The sequence below is a fragment of the Narcine bancroftii genome, chromosome 3 (assembly GCF_036971445.1).
Source record: "Narcine bancroftii isolate sNarBan1 chromosome 3, sNarBan1.hap1, whole genome shotgun sequence".
NCBI classification, from domain to species: Eukaryota; Metazoa; Chordata; class Chondrichthyes; order Torpediniformes; family Narcinidae; genus Narcine; species Narcine bancroftii.
In genome coordinates, this window is record NC_091471.1 from 226,083,304 (window position 1) to 226,100,946 (window position 17,643).

General features: G+C 45.6%; 1 protein-coding gene across 1 annotated transcript in view; it reads right to left on the reverse strand.

Annotated features, from left to right (window-relative positions):
* The window catches only part of fras1 (Fraser extracellular matrix complex subunit 1), a 642,015-nt gene that overhangs the window by 155,485 nt on the left and 468,887 nt on the right, over nt 1–17,643 (reverse strand). The window contains exons 36-37 of the mRNA XM_069926766.1: nt 14,884–15,110; nt 13,143–13,279 (exon numbers count right to left, since the gene is read on the reverse strand). Of these exons, the coding sequence (XP_069782867.1) occupies nt 13,143–13,279; nt 14,884–15,110 (364 nt within the window). The remainder of the gene's footprint in view (nt 1–13,142; nt 13,280–14,883; nt 15,111–17,643) is intronic.

Below are 17,643 nucleotides of genomic sequence, written 5' to 3' on the forward strand. Positions count from 1 at the left end.
CCAATATCCACCTGTGATCTCTTACCTGTCAGCCCACAATCCTCCCCCTGCCCCTTTCTCCCACCCATATCCACCTGTGATCTCATACCTGTTAGCCTGTAGTCCTCCCCCTGCCCCTTCCTCCCACCCATATCCACCTGTAATCTCTTACCGGTTAGCCTGTAGTCCTCCCCTGCCACTTTCTCCCACCAATATCCACCCGTGATCTCTTACCTGTCAGCCCACAATCCTCCCCCTGCCCCTTCCTCCCACCCATATCCACCTGTGATCTCATACCTGTCAGCCCACAATCCTCCCCCTGCCCCTTCCTCCCACCCATATCCACCTGTGATCTCATACCTGTTAGCCTGTAGTCCTCCCCTGCCCCTTCCTCCCACCCATATCCACCTGTGATCTTATACCTGTCAGCCCACAATCCTCCCCCTGCCCCTTCCTCCCACCCATATCCACCTGTGATCTCATACCTGTTAGCCTGTAGTCCTCCCCCTGCCCCTTCTTCCCACCCATATCCACCTGTGATCTCTTACCTGTTAGCCTGTAGTCCTCCCCTGCCCCTTCCTCCCACCCATATCCACCTGTGATCTCATACCTGTCAGCCCACAATCCTCCCCCTGCCCCTTCCTCCCACCCATATCCACCTGTGATCTCATACCTGTTAGCCTGTAGTCCTCCCCCTGCCCCTTCCTCCCACCCATATCCACCTGTGATCTCATACCTGTTAGCCTGTAGTCCTCCCCTAGCCCCTTCCTCCCACCCATATCCACCTGTGATCTCATACCTGTCAGCCCACAATCCTCCCCCTGCCCCTTCCTCCCACCCATATCCACCTGTGATCTCATACCTGTTAGCCTGTAGTCCTCCCCTGCCCCTTCCTCCCACCCATATCCACCTGATCTCATACCTGTCAGCCCACAATCCTCCCCCTGCCCCTTCCTCCCACCCATATCCACCTGTGATCTCATACCTGTTAGCCTGTAGTCCTCCCCCTGCCCCTTCCTCCCACCCATATCCACCTGTGATCTCATACCTGTTAGCCTGTAGTCCTCTCCCTGCCCCTTCCTCCCACCCATATCCATCTGTGATCTCTTACCTGTTAGCCTGCAGTCCTCCCCCTGCCTCTTCCACCCATATCCACCTCTGATCTACCTGTTAGCCTGCAGTCCTCCCCTTCCTCTTCTTCCCACCCATATCCACCTGTGATCTCATACCTGTTAGCCTGTAGTCCTCCCCCTGCCCGCTCCTCCCTCCTTTTTTACTCAGGTGCTTGTCTGCTTCTTCCTCACATCTTGACAAAGGGGTCAGGCCCAAAATGCCAGATACCCTCTTCCTTCCTTTAAATGCTGTGAGACTTGCTGAGTTTCTCCAGCACTTTTGTTGGAATTCCTCTCCTTTTCAGAGCAACCTGATCCAGATACAAAGTCATAGGGATTTCAATTTAGCATTGCCAGGAAATGGTACCTGTTTCGTGATTTGGGACTGAACTGCATCAATTGTCACTGTTGCCCAACTTCATGCTTTTGGCCAACCGATACACACATATGGATGTAAGGAAAATGGAGAGTTATGGGCTGCGAGGAAGGGATAGGTTCGATTGATAATGGAGTACGTTTGTTGGCACATCACTGGCCAAAGGACATGTACTCTGCTATTCAACAGTATGTTCTATTAATATTTTGTACCCTAAGTAATTATGTCCTCTATTCCAGGCAGCATCCTTGTAAATCTCCTCTGCACCCTCTCTGAAGCTTCCACATTCTTCCTATAACAAGGTGACCAGAACTGAACATAATATTCAAGGGAGCTCTAAACAGAGTTTAAAAGAGCTGCAATATTATTTCACAGTTCTTGAACTCAATCCTCCCAACAAATAAAGGACAGAATACCATACACTATCTTAACCATCCTTGGCAATCTAGAGGATTCTATGGACCTGAACCTCCAGATCTCTCTGTTCCTCAACGCGGCTAAGAGTCCTGCCATTAAGCTTATACTTTGCCTTCAGGTTCAACCTTCCAAAGTGCATCACTTCACACTTTTCCAGATTAAACCCCACCTGCCACTTCCCTGCCCAAATCTGCATCCTGAAACTGACAACAACCTTCTACACTATATACAGAACCTCATGTCACCTGCAAACTTACCAACCCACCCCTCCACTTCCTCATTCAAGTCATTTATAGAGAAAAAAAAATCACAAAATGCAGGGGTCCCTGAGCAGATCCCATACAGAGCATTACTAGTCACTGACATTCCACTTATTACTGCCCTCTAACTTCTCTAGGCCAAACAATTCCAAATCTACACTAAGTCTCTATGGATCATTACTTTATGGATGAGGCTACCAAGAGGAATCTTGCCAAACACCTTAATAAAATCCAAATACTCAACAACCATAGCTCTACCTTCATCAATTTCTTTTCTCACCTCCTCAAAAAACTCAATTACACTTGCGATGCATGACCTGACCAAAAGTTTTGCTGACTGTCTTTAATGCCTCTCTATTATATTTATTGAAAAATAGAACAACAGAGGCCATCCTGCAATCCTCTAGTACCTCTCCTGAGTTTGCTTGGGTATTGTCAATTCCCCAGCGATCTATTACCTCATATCCTGCAGCAAGCTGGGGTGTATCCAGCCCCATGGTCTTCCCTGTTTTGATGCTTTTCAGAAGCTCCGCCAGAACATTTTTCTTAACCTTGACATGCTCCAGATCATTAGCTTGTTCTATGCTGACCTCACATTCGTCAAGGACCCTCCCTCTTCCTGGTGAACATTGATACAAAGTCTTGACAAAGGACCTTCCCTATCTCCTTCCCTCCTTTGTCCCTGAACCGTGCTGCCCTCACTCTGGTCATCCTCCTGCTCTTCACTTATGTTAAAACGCCTTGGGTTTTTCTTATTTTGACTCGCCAAGGCATTTTTATCTCCCTTTCTAGCTCTCCTGAGCGCCTTCTTTCGTATCTTCTTGGCTACCTGAAAATATTCAAAAGCCTGTCTGATTTTTAGTTCCTAAATCTTAAGTCGGTTTCACTTTTTCTCTTGACTAAATGTTCCAATTCTCTTATCAACCATGGTTCCTTTACCGGCCCATCCTTTCCCTGTCTCAGTGGGACACACCTATCCAGAACTCATGCAAGTATTTCCCGAAACAACCTTGATATTTCAGCTGTGAGAAATCTGCTCCCAATTAACACTCCTCGAAAGTAGCCCTTCCCCCATTAAATACTTTCCCATATCATTTGGTTCTATCCCTTTTCGTGGCTATGCTAAATGGCAGTGAGTTTTGGTCACTGTCTTTGAAATGCTCGCCCATCAAGAATACTGTCACTTCACCAGTTCAATGCCCAGTACCAGATCCAGTGTGTCCCCTTCCCTCAACCATATACTGTGCCAGGAATCTATCTTAAACACAACTAATAAATTCTACCCTTTTATGCTCAGGAGATGCCATTCAATAATAGGGAAGTTGAAGTCACCCATGATAACAATTCTACTATTTTTGCACCTTTCCAAAATCTGCCCATCTATCTGCCTCTCAGTGGCTATTTGCAGTGCCTATAGAATACTCCTAATAGAGTGATCGCCCCTTCCAGATTTCCACCCATAACGACTCGGTAGACGATCCCTCCACTTCATCCTCCCTTTCGTCAGGTATGATACTATCCCTGATTAGCAATACCTACCCCCCCCCCACCCCACCACCATATCCCTTTTGATACATCTAAACCCCAGATCACCAAGCAGCCAATCCTGCCCTTGTGACTGACAAGACTCTGAAATGGCCACAATATTGTAATTCAACGTACTGATCCATGCTTGAAATTCATCATCCTTATTCTTCATCCGTCTTGTATTAAGCTGGACACATTTAAACCCATCTAACTGGCTGCATTTATGCTTTATCCATTTCCTGTCCTTTCTCACAGACTCCTTGCATCTACCTTTCCATCATCTAACCCAATGGTTCTTGACCTTTTGTCTTTCCACTCACTTCCCACTTTAAGTAATTCCCTAAGCCATCGGTGCTCTGTGATCAGTAAGGGATTACTTAAGGCGGTATGTGAGTGGGAAGGGAAGGTTGAAAACCACTGCTCTAGACCCAATTGTTACTGAAATATTTTGCTTGAGAAAAAAATTATAATTTCCTTTGGAGTTATGAAACCGTGCACATAACAGGTCAATTCGGTACGATTAAAACAGGGCTTTTCAAACTTTTTCTTTCCACTTACATCCCACCTTAAATTATTCCCTTACTAATCACAGAGCACCTGTGGCATAGGGATTACTTAAAGTGGGATGTGAGTGGAAAGAAAAAAGATTTGAAAACCATTGAAAAAGCTAACCCTTGGGTTCACATGTCCCTGCCAACTAAGTGGCGTCCCTCCCTAGTAGCTCCAGCTAACCTGCCTGCAAGGACATTGGTTGCGCTTGAGTTCAGGTGCAACCTGCTCAGTTTGTGCAGGCAATATCTTCCCCAGCTCCCAATGATCCACAAACCTGAACCCCTATCCCTGCACAACTCCTTTGCCATGCGTTCATCTGCCACGTCTTCTAATTCTTACCCTCAATGTTGTGTGGCAGCAATCCAGAGATTACCCAAGGTCCTGCCTTTCAGCTTTTTTTCCCCCTATATTTACTCATCAAGACCTCATCCATTTTCCTATCTGGCTGCTCACCACCACCCCCCATCCCTAAAGAAAATGTGCACTCAATCTGAGAGACCTCTGACTTTGGTATCTGGGAGGCAACAAACCAGCAATGAATATCATTCTCATCTATAGAATCTCCTATCTCTTCTCCTAACCAATTAACATCCTATTAATGCTCTAAATAATCCTCACTGGATTATCAACTGGAGAAAAAATCGTTCTTCCAGAGGCCCTGAGTTAATATGGTAGTGTGGCGCTGAGGAGCTGAAGTAAATCACTGCCACCACACCAATGGTCATTAATGACAGTTTTTATTCAAATGCCCCTTTAAGGGCAGCATCAGCTCAGTCACCTGGTGCATTGTGACATCATAATCGCTGCCCAGGGTGCGCGCTGGAAGGGATGCTGGAGTCAGAGAGAAACTTCTGATGATGCCATTTCCCCATGGCTGCCCCACCACGTGGCAATAGAAGCGGGGCCGGTTCACCATTAGGCTGTGCGCCGCCACATAACCACCCCCCCCCCCCCCCAGAACCAGCTACATGTCCTGTTGCTTGGGCGGCCGGCCCCACCGATTGGGCACGGCCGCCTGGACCAGTTGAGATAAGTCTAGGTGGGTGGCTTTCAAAGCAATCCACAGTAAACAATTCCTCCCTACCACCCACGTCCAAAGTAAAAGTTCCGGCGACCGCCAGAGAACCTTGTACGGCCCCTCGTAAGACCGTTGCAGTTGTGCTCTCTGTGGTCCCCTTCTGACAAAGACGAATTGCACCACATTGAGTTCTTTGGGCCGATGAGACGGTCGGGTGCCATGGTGCGACAGGGGAGGTGGGGTCAGGTTGCCCATGCGTTTACAGAGGTCGGCGAGCCGCTCATCTTCGCAGTGCGTGGCTGCTGCTTGCGGGCCGAAGAATTCCCCTGGCAGGGAGAGTGGTGTGCCGTAGATCATTTCAGCTGACAAGGCTTTCAGGTCCTCCTTGGGTGCCATTCTGATTATGAGGAGGACCCAGGGCAACTCGTCTACCCAGTTGGGGTCGGACTTTAAGTGGCGATAGAACCTCTCTACCAACCCTTTAGACTGTGGGTGGTAGGCCGTAGTGTGGTGCAGTGTTACCCCTAAAAGCCTCTCCAGCTGTGACCGTAGGGCTGAGGTAAATTGAGCGCCCCTGTCTCTCGTAATATGCGCCGGCACGCTGAACTGAGCGATCCATTGGCCAACCAGGGCTCTAGCGCTCAACTCTGCCGATGATTCATGGACCGGGATGGCTTACAGCCACCTGGTAGCTCTGCCCACTATGTTAAATAGGTACCGTAACTCCTTGGACACTGGCAAGGGGTCCACAACGTCTACGTGGATAAGTTGGAACCTTCGTGGTGCCGGGTCAAAATGTTGTACAGGGGCCTGCGTGTGCCTGTGGACTTTGGAGGTCGGGCATCAGACACAGTTGTGGGCTAGTGCTGCGACCTCCTTTTTGAGGCCGTGTCAGATGAATTGCTGAGCCACTATGCAGATGGTAGTCTTTACTAAGGGGTGTGTGAGATCGTGGATGGAACTGACGACCCTAGCCTTCCAGTCCTGTGGAACTACTGGGCACGGTGAGCCGGTGGAGGTATCACAGAGCAGCGGCTGGATGGAATCGGGAAGGTGGTTATCCTTAAGCTGGAGCCCTGATACTGGGGTGCGGAGAGTCTGGGTTTTGGCGTCGCGCTCTTGGGCCTGTGCGAGCTGTACATAGTCAAAACTGGGAGCTAGTGTGCTGATGGCCCGGAGGGAGAGCGCATCAGCGAATATGTTGTCCTTGCCTACCCTGTGCCGGATGTCTCCTGTGAATTCCGAGACTTAGGAGAGGTGGCGCTGTTGCCTCGTTGACCACGGGTCCTTGGCCATCGATAGTGCTTGAGTGAGGGGCTTGTGGTCGGTAAAGATGGTAAAAGTCCTGGCCTCAAGGAACTATCAAAAATGGCGGATGGCCAGGTACAGCACCAGGAACTCCCGGTCGAATGCACTGTATTTGAGTTCGGGAGGCCGCAACTGAAAAAGGATAGTGGGCACCACTGTCCATCCAGCCATTGCTCGAGCACCCCTCCGAATGCTGTGGCGGAAGCATTGACCTATAGCGCCGTGTGTGCTTCTGGGCACAGGTGCACTAACAAAGTTGCCTCAGCGAGGGGCCGCTTTGTCACTGTGAAAGCATCATCTGCCGCCCCTGACCAGGCGAAGGTCTTCTCCTTCGTCGCTATCAGCGCAAACAGAGAGTGCATGATGTGGGCGGCGTTGGGGATGAATTAAGGTAAAAGTTCATCATCCCCACAAATTCCTGTAGCCCTTTGAGGGAGGAGGGCTTGAGGAAACGTTGGACGGCTGCCACATTCTCCGCTGCCGGAGCTGCCCCAGACGCTGTGACGGTGTGCCCCAGGAACTGCAAAGTTTGTATCCTGAGCTGGCATTTGGCATTGTTGACCGTGAGGCCGAATTCTGTCAGCCGGGAGAACAGGGTATGGAAATGGGCCTTGTGCTCTTCGCGAGTGTGGCTAGTTACCAGGATGTCCTCTAGGTAGATAAAGACAAAGTCCAAATCCCTACCCACTGCGTCCATGAGGTGCTGAAATGTCTGCGTGGCATTCTTCAGACCGAACAGCTTGTGATAAACTCAAACAGGCCGAAGGGGGTTATAATGGCAGTCTTTCCAACATCATCAGGGTAGTCTGGGATGTGGTGGTATCCGCACACCAGATCGACCTTTGAAAAGAACCGTGCACCGTGGAGGTTGGCTACGAAGTTTTTGATATGGGGGACTGGGTACCTGTTTGGAGACGTGGCATCATTCAGCCATCTGTAGTCTCCGCAAGACCTTCAACCTCCCAATGACTTTGGGACCATGTGTAGCAGCGCCGACCAAGTGCTGTTCGATCGCCAAATGATGTCCAACTCCTGGAGTCTGGAGAAATCCTGCTTGGCTTGCTTCAGTTTCTCTGACGGCAGCCATCTAGCCCTGGTGTGGATTGGGGGCCTTGTGTGGAGACATGATGGAATACTCCATGTCGGGGGGAGGCGATGTCGAAGCGAGGCTCCAGGATGGCAGGGAACTCACTGAGGATCCCGGCAAATTCAACTTTGCGGCGGCGACTGTGGCGATCTTCGACCAGGTGTCGTCTGCCGTGCCCAGGTGCACCGAGTGGAAGGTGCGGGCGTTGAGCGGCCTCCTGCCCCTCATGTCCTCCAGCAGGCCATGAGCCCTTAGAAAGTCAGTCCCCCACAGCACTGTGCTCACCGAGGCCAGGACGAATCTCCAAGTGAACTTCTCTTCCCCGAGCTGTATTTGTGCCCTACGAGTGCCAAAGGTTTTGATTGTAGAACCATTGGCAGCCCGCAGGTTTGGACCGGGGGTTCGAGTCTGTGTTTCCAGCGTTGTGGGGTGGGGGGGAAGGATGCTCTGCTCAGCCCCAGTCGACTAGGAACCAGCGGCCTGTGGATCTGTCTTGGATGTAGAGCAGGCAGTTCACGTGGCCAACTGTCATAGCCATTAACGGCAGTTGGCCTGGCCGTTTCCATGGTAATCGCAGGGCTGGCGGCACTTGCGGACTTTAGCCCCCCCAGCGCTGATGGTAGAAGCACCACGCTGACTGGGCTTCTTTGGGCTTGCACTTGGGGGAATCTTGGTGATGACAGGCCATTGGCTTGGAGACCTGTCTGAGTGCTGCCTCGTTCTCCTGCTTAGCTCGCCAGAGGGCATCCGTCCAGGTTGCTGTCTTGCAGGCGATGGAGAAATCCTCTTCAGACAGATGGAGCCAAATGTCCTCTGGCATCTGTTCTAGAAAGATCTATCTGAGGAGGAAGCACAGCTCATGATCCTCAGGGCCAGCATCTCGTCCATGAGGGCTGAGGAGCTGTGGTCCCCCAACCCATCTAGATGTAAGAGACTGGATGCATGCTGCTGGGGTGAGAGGCTAAACTTCTCCAGGAGCAGATTCTCGAGGGCTGTGTACTTTTCGGTCACTGGTGGCCGATGGATGATATTGTCCGCCCTTGCCGCCGTGTCCTGATCGAGGGCACCAACGACATGATAAAACTTGGTGGTATCAGCCATGATGTTGCGGAGGTGGAATTGTGCCTCCGCTTGGCTAAACCACATCCGTGGGCGATGTGGCCAGAAAGGGGGAAGTTTGAGGGCTACCACGCTAACCTCTGCCGTGTCCATCGTTGGTTGGGTCCAGAAGGTCATCTGGGCCCATCGGGGTCACCAATGTGGCGCTCTGAGGAGCTGAAGTAAATCACTGCCACCACACCAATGGTCGTTAACAACTTATTTTATTCAAATTCAGTGTGCCCCTTTAAGGACAACATGAGCTCAGTCACCTGGTGCATTGTGACATCATAATCGCTGCCCATCGCGCGCTGGAAGGGATGCTGGAGTTAAGAAGAAACCCCTGACGATGCCATCTCCTAATGGCTGCCCCGCTACGTGGCCATACAAGCGGGGCCAGTTGACCATTAGGCTGTGTGCTGTCACAGTAGTTTATCCTGCTGTACAAGTTTTACCCTGAACAACTGAAAATATCAATTTCTTGAAGTATGTTTGCACACCAGCAAATCTCACAGCACTGTTCAAACATGGAGCTTCAAACAATGAAAAAAATTGACAGTTAAAAATTAAGATACATTGGCACTACTGTATATTTTGGTGTATAAGTTGACTGGTGTATAAGTCGACGTCCCTTTTTCAGCCTCTTTTTAAAGGTTTTTTGATATATCCGGTGTTATAAGTCGAACACCATTTTCTGGTTGCCTGTGTATAAGTTGACCCCCAAAGCCCGCAATTCTTAAGATGGGCTGTTGACCGGCGTATCCGTCGACCCCCATAGATTGTGCAGATTGATCTTCTGGCCATTGGCTGGGGGGTGATTGCTATCATGGAGGGTCCATCAACACAATGCAGCACGTGACTAAAATATGGAGCGGGCTGTAAGTTGAATGCAAAATTAAACTGAAAATGAAATTTCCTGCAGGTATTTTTCTACACATTTTCATGAAAAAGGATGGATGGATGAAAATGGTATAAAATTATGGATAGACAACATGTGCAAAAGGCGGCCAGGCAGTTTGTGCAAAGAACAGAGTTTGCTGGTCTGGGATATGTTTCGTAGCCACTTAACTGAGAAGACTAAAAGTGGATTAGCTCTAAATAATACTTACATGGAGGTTATCCTGACGTCTATATTGCAACCTCTCAATGACTGCTTGAACAAGCGATTCAAAGGCCATGTGCGCGAGGAATGGAATACATGGATATCCAGTGCAGAAAAGTCACTTACAAATGGCGGGGCAATGCATGCTACATCACTGTATAACTTGGTGCTCAAGTTAAAGGAGAGACTGTGATAAAATTGTTTAAAAAGTGTGGTATCTCTTGTGCAATTGATGGCAGGGAAGATGATTTATTGTGGGACACTGGCGACGAAGCTGAAACCGCCTCAACACATACAGACTGGGACCCGTATGATGACTGTTTAAACAGTGTGAGTATGGATGTACTTGCTGCCAGACGGTAACAACGAGAGTGGTTTCGAAGGGTTCTAAATGCTGCTGTTTTCAGACAATGAGAGCGATTTTGAAAAGTGCTAATTGTGTTATTGTTTTCAATAAAAATCCCAATGAAAATCTGTCACAGTCGGGTTTTTTTTTGGTTTTTCAAGGGTCGACATACGCCAAATCAACCTGGATTGGATTTTGAATTGAATTTAAGGTCTCAAAAGTATCTCTGGCGTACAAGTTGACCCGCATTTTTTGAGAGATTTCTTATGGGTTTCACGACTGGACTTACACGCCGAAAAATACAATATCTACTTTTGGCGCAAGAAAAAAAAATACTGGTGGCTTCAGAGACAAATTGGGTAAATATGTGACAGGAGACTATCTGTACTGCATAAGTTATTCCCATTAAATACTGGAGCATCACAATAGGCAGTTTATGCCAAAAACACTCAAAATAAGACACTTCTCTATTCAATTCAGTTACTTGCATCAGGTGTGCAAAGGATGTTGACATTTGGTATTTACACTGATTTCATGTACCATAAAACAAGCCCAAAATTATCATTTTAATGTGGATAGTAACATTTATTTTAAGTAAATGAATCCCTCTTTAAGAGATTTGTGAATTAACACCAAGCAAGCAGTTTTGGGAACAAAGTACAATTCTGCCTTCAAAGTACAACACTGTTTAACCTTCCAAGGCCACCCATTAAATTGTCCTTTCACTCACTTGAAGAGGCACAAAAGTTGCTGATGCAGACAAATAATAAGGAGGGGGACTCAGCTGGTCAGTCAGCATCCATGGGTAGAAGTGGCCAGTCAACGCTTTAGGTCTCGACTCTCCAACAGGACTAAGAGGTGAAATTTGCATCTTTAAGGGGAAAAGAAAATTGGGGTGAGGGGGCTCAGAAGGTGCGGGACGTGGAAAAACAGGGAGAGAAAGAAATTATTAAGAAAGGGGAGGTGGAAGAAATGTGAATGTGTGTGTCTGAGAGAGAGAGTGTAAGAGAGTATGGAGAGGGGGGTGGGTGTAAAATAAATACAGGGTTAGGTAAAGAAGAGATGAAACAGTAGAATCAGCAGGGGTGTGATTGAAAGAAATGTTCATGCCATTAGGTTTAAGGCTGTCAAGGAGGAATAAGGATGTCTTATTCCTTAAAGCTTAAGTTGAATCTCACCTTGACAATGAATGAGACAGTTATGTCACTGTAGCACTTGTTGGTGGAAGTTAAAAACTCACTTGGGCCTTGCTTTATGGTTTTTGTACATGAAATCAATGCAAATATCAAATGTCAACAAACTATTTTCATTCAAGGCACTTGTAGTGCCCAGAAAATGAAAACTAGTGCATTCTCATTCTCCTTCACACTCCTAATTTCTAGCATTGGAGGTAAAGCGGATTTGTCAGCATTAAGTCCGAGTAATTTCTATAGTACTATTTCTTCACTTAATGCTAATTAATTTTTAATAGATTCAATCTGTCACTATTTCTAGCATTTTTCAAATCGCAGATTTATTGTCAGAGTATTTGCACAACATCACATGCAACGCAGATATTCCTTTTCCTGTGGGCGTGGCAGAATTACCACTTATTGGCAGTGCAAAAAATATATATATACTGTGGCTTCCTTGCAGAAGAATGAACTTCAGTGAAATATTGCTGCCAAATTCCTGTTGATCATTAAAATTTCTTCTGCATCTGTCTGTGAGGCAGATTGTGACTTCATTTCTGTCTTTTGTACTTAGAGAAATTTCTGCATTTTTATGTCTAAACCAGCTGCATTTACATCTTGTTTTCTGTCAATTTCTACACTGTCTTTTGCTGAATTCAACCATCCTTCCAATCATCCAGCTTCATGCATTTTTTGACAACATATCAAGTCTTTTACTTTAAAAGAATCTCTTAATTTCTCTTATTTGCCAGCCTTCTCCCATGAAGTTGTATTCCTTGTCAGATTTTATATTGAAAATTATGATTTTATTTAAATGAACTTACTCGATGTCACATTTAGTTTCACATCCTTTCAGTCAATTCACACCTCACATCCACATAATTTGTTCCGTTCACATTTAATACCCTGGTTTCATATTCATGCAAATTGCTTGCAAGCTCAACACAAATTCCTTATATGTTATGAATGGAGGATCTGCATGGTTAGTGCCTGCAAATCTAGCCTCTCTGTAAGTAAAATAGTTTTCTCTGGGTGTTCCAGTTCCCCCCACCCCCCCCCCACCCGTACCCTTCAAAGCAAAAAGGATTGGTAAAATTTGGGGCGGCAAAGGTTTCATGGGCAGAAGGGCCTCGTGCTCTATTTTATCATTAACATAAAAATAATTTAACAACTGTCTTTGAGTCAACAAAACCATCACAGAAATAATGAATTAATTAGCAGCTTCAGGTCAATATTTGCCATTGTTATATTAAAGGTGTTGGTGCCGCGCAATTGCTCAGCAAGGCGCTCCTTCCGTCCGATAGCCGACAGGTCACCTTTGGGCAAAGTGTAGTGCCTGTTTAGCTTCCCAATCAGGGTCACGTGAAGCCCTGGATTGCAGACGTTGGATAGTTTTCACAAGCAGATTCTATAAATTGGAATTATGGTTGCAAAACTAAAAATGCTAGGCAGATGAATCTGCTGATCAGTGGTCAGGGTGACCCGTCCAGTACAGACCCTGCAACTGAAGAAGGTAACGGGGAACCCATGTCACTATTTTCCCCTTGTATAATCACCAACTCAACATCAACGAAAGCCTCGTCTCAAAGATGTAGCCTTCACTGAAGAAGAACAGAGGAGGCAACAACTACAATTTGTAGAGTCAGAAATCGTGATGGATGATCACCTACACTGAACAGCAAGGCACCTGAGTGATGATATTAAGATGAAGGCGACATGAAAGACCAACAATACGAGCACTGGGATGTTGCTTTTAACCTTGCCTATACATTCCTGAAAAGGTTTTACCTGATCCTTTGGTTATTGATATCCTCCATTGTAAAAGTTGAAAATTCTGGCAGCTCCTTATGACCATTGCTGAGAACTCCATACATGGGTAAGGATGACAACTGAATCAGGATTTTGTTCTCAGGTGAATTATTATCCTAGAGGAGGAAAGGTAAATGGTTACATTTGGTTCCTTTATTGATTCTATTGTTTTTTTCATCATTTTCTATTCCTTAGGACAGGCAATCGAACAAGTCAGCTCTGACATTCATTGGCCATGTAAAGTATAAGAACAAGAGCACATTTACAGAGGATACAGTAACAAGGAAAATCATCATTAAGTACAAAGAAAGTTCCGCATGAGAGAACTATTATGGGGTTCATTCAAGAACCTGATAGCAGAAAGGAAGAAACTGTCTTTCAGCCTCAACGATTTCACTTTCTTGTCTTCTCCATAATGGGATGAGGGAGAAGAGAGCGCATCCAGGGTGGGCTGAGTCCTTCAGTACGCTGACTGCCTTCCCAAGGTGGTGGGAGATACAGATGGGAGTCCAAAGCAGGGGCGGGAACTTCGCGTGATGTTCTGAGCTGCATACTCCACTTTCTGTGCCGTCTTCCAATCCTCTGCAGCTCCCACGCACGCCATGATGCAGCAGGCAAGTATGTTCTCAATGGTGCACCATAGAGAAGTTGCTGAGGGACAGTGGGAGTCATGGAACTTTCTTGGTCTTAGAAGAAATTAAAGGCACCGTTGCCCTTTCAATGCCGAGAGTTCCAGAAAACCCATGAATATTATATCAGCAGTGAGCTGCCTGTTGCATTTAGCAAACTTCAAGCTGGGTGGCACCTTTCAACTAGCATCAATGCAAACGTAATAAGATGGAATTGGATTTCCATGAGTGATTTTGCCATGCAGTGAATAGGATGGGCTGATTCCAGATTAAGACAATAGGCAGAGAAGTATGATTTTTAAAGAACACAAAAGAAATCTGAGTGTAGGTTTGCCTGGCCAGGTCCAGTGTCTGCATCTGTGATGTACGGAGATGAAACGAAAGTTGGTGCTCAAGTTTCTAAATAGAAAGTCATACAGAAACTAGATTTAAGATTACTTTTTTTTGTAATCTTCAACTTGAATTCGGTGAAGAATACAATTTACTGTAGATTGAGGTCTTTAGGGCATGCTATTTTCAAGGACATTTCAGCTTTTTTATGTTCTTTTTTTTGTATATGTAGCTTGGTGCAAGAGTAGAAATGGAGTAATTGAAAAATACGAGAACAATGAAAATGTGAAAGCAGTTGCATAAAAGACGCAAGTAAAATAATTTGGAATCACGATGTGTGAGAGACAAATAAGCACACAGAACATTGCAAAGAAGGGGTATTAATATCCAAAATTCAAAAGAATACCTGAATGGAACTTTCACAACAGTCACTAAAAATTCTGTTACCTTACAAAAGAAAATCGGGGCAATATTTTGGTGCTCCATTATCCCCCATTAATCTACACTGCCAGTACGTTTGTGAATGACGGGAAAAAACTGGAGGCCCAAGGAAAACCCACGCAGGCACGGGGAGAACGTACTAACTCCTCACAGATAGCACGGGGTTCGAACCCTGGTCCCGATCACTGGCACTGTGTAACAGCATTGTGTTAACCGTGATGCCCTTATGCAAGTAATTAAACCATCTATTATTACTGTTCAAGACAGGTTAGTAAAAAAAAAGGACTAGTTATCTGGCTGAAAATTAGTAATTCACTTACAATATATGCCAGATGAGATCGTGTTATCGTTTCAGAGCTTTGCTCTGGCACTGAAATAGTTAATGGAGACCCAGGTGCAAGTCGAGGTCCATCACTATCTGCTCCTGAGTCCTGAATTTCCAAGAGTGTTGTTGCCATGGTAATTCCATCTAAAATTTGTATACTTTCTTCAGAAGTTAGGGTGCCATCATGGACATAATGAAGAGTGTCATGTGTGAAGGCTTCTCCTATAGAAATGAAGAAGGCATGTCAAATCAGAACAGTTCAGATGTGAATGATAAAACCATAGATATCTAGTAAATCATATATTCCCCATTTAAGAATTGGTTGATAAATATTGCTTATCGTGCAAATATGTCAAAATTTTCACTGAAATATATAAGCTTTAACACATCCCGTTACACAGATTGGTCGAGAGAGAAATCCCTCAACATTAATGGGATGTTCATTGCAGAATGGACAGTGTGAGATATGCAGATTTACAAATTACATTCATTTTGCCTGTTGCACCAATTAATCAACAAAACAACGGATGAATTCCCGACATGCAGAGCTGAGAAATGATTGCACGTTCAAGCACTAAGTTCCAACAGGAGCACAAAATGAAGCTTAAGTGATTTGGAAGTCTGTTGCACCCCCTTTCCAAGGTAACACTCGTACTGATGTAAAAATAACTTTTCAGTTATGCATATTATATAAATTTGGAAATTATTACTTTAGCGTGAAACCACCAATGTGAAAAATAATTTCAGTCTCGTGCTAATCATGTTTACTGTTGAAATCTTTCAGCAAGGATAACGGCACAGACAGTGCAACTGAGTTTAGTACCTCCCCAAGTGAGTGAAAATCAATCAGGGCTATAACCTTGATTCATTTATCACCATTTCCACTGGCTGGTTTCGCTCCATCCGCACCAGTGACAGGGGCCAACCGTTTCAAATCTACGCCTCCCTCCCATACTCACATGTCTGTCCATGGCCTCATGTACTATCCCACCAAGACCACCCATAAATTGGAGAAACCACGTTCGATTCTCTGTCTGGGCACTCTTAAGTCGGATGGCAAAAGCGTTGACTGCTCTGGTTTCTGAAAACCTGCTCTCCTTTCTCCTTCCCTTCCTTTTCCCCCTGTCTTCCTCCCCTCAGCTCTCCACCTCCTTCCCTCTCTATTCACCATATCTCCTCCCCTTCTTGTTGCTGTGCCCTTCCTCCCTTCTCCACCTATTACCTCCTGCCTTTAGGACCATGTTCCACCCCCCCAAACCCCCAATGACTTCCCCCTTACCTTTTTTTGTTTGGATGCCTGCTGACGTTTGTCCATAACTTGATGAAGAGCCCAAGCCCAAAATGTCGGTTATGTATCTTTCTTTGCTCTATAAAGGACACTGTTTGACCTGCTGAGTTTCTCCAGCTTTGTGTGTTTTTACTTCAACCACGGGGTCTACAGACTTTTGCGTTTTACGTCTATTGGCTGTAGTCTGATTCCATTCTGAGGGAGTTTGACTCGCTCAAATAGAAGGTTATCTGAATCTATGTCTGCATCAGGTACAACCAAAGGACTCAAACCTTAACACAGCAACAGCGACATTCTGTGAGGTCATAGATCACAAAACAGGTCGTACCGTGGCTTCCAACCTTCCAGAGAAAACCATCCCAATTTGCCCATCCAGAGCTAATACACTCCAGATCCAGGGAACATCCTAGTGAACAGCGTCTGCACCCTCTCCAAAGGCTCCACGTTCTGCCCGTATTGTGTCAACCAAAACTGCCCACGATACTCCAAGTATGGCCTAACTAAAGTCTGACACAGCTCTCCGACTTACTCCAAGCAAGTCCTTTGAGAATAATATATTTTAGGTATGCATCATGAGGCCAATTCCTGCTAATATTTCATCTCTGACACCATTAATTTCAAAACTCAGGCAACAAGGAAAAATGGATCGGGTTCATGACGGCAAGCCATTTACTTGCTCAATCTCAAACAAAATGAAAAATCATTTTCACACTCTAGCAAGGCACTTAACTTTTACTCTGACAATAATGTTTAAAGATAAAATTACTCTTTTTCAGGAAACTCAATTTTTTGACTGTATTAAGGTAGATGATATTCAACAGTGGGGCCTTTGATCATTTTGCTCAAGTTGTATCAAGGGTAGGCAGTCTTCTATTGCCAATTTTCTCCGGTGACTGAAGTTGAATTTTATGCATGCTTTTGAACAGATAGAGATTTCATACACATCCCTCTGTTACAAATAATACCAAGGTTAACCCAAAAGTCCTCATGCCAAAGACTTTCAGCCAATGTTCTCATTTGTTACGAGCCCAGAGGACCCCAAAACCCAGCAGCAATAGATATTCACCAAGACAAAAGGTTATTTAAACAAAAGTTGATTTTAATTATCTTTAAACAGGATCAAACTTTATCTTATCACTATTAACTTAACTAACCTAACTTAACCCCTCTCTAATTCTAAGTGTAGTAATGTGTGTGTAAGTTCAGAAAAGTTATTTGATTCACAGTCCAATCTCACTTCTCATTCCTCCAAGTTTACTGGTTGCAGGCAATTCTTATACTGTGCATAGAATTTAACATTTTTTAAGTTCACCAGGCTTTGGTACTTGAAAGGTAAATGGTTACCACTCAGGAAGGTTCTTGTCAGTTTTCAGAGAGAGATTTGTTGTTTGTTGGGCACCCACAACTGATTCCTTGTAACCAGCCACTTCAATGTCTTGTCAAAGAAACCTGCCCCATCAGGGTTCT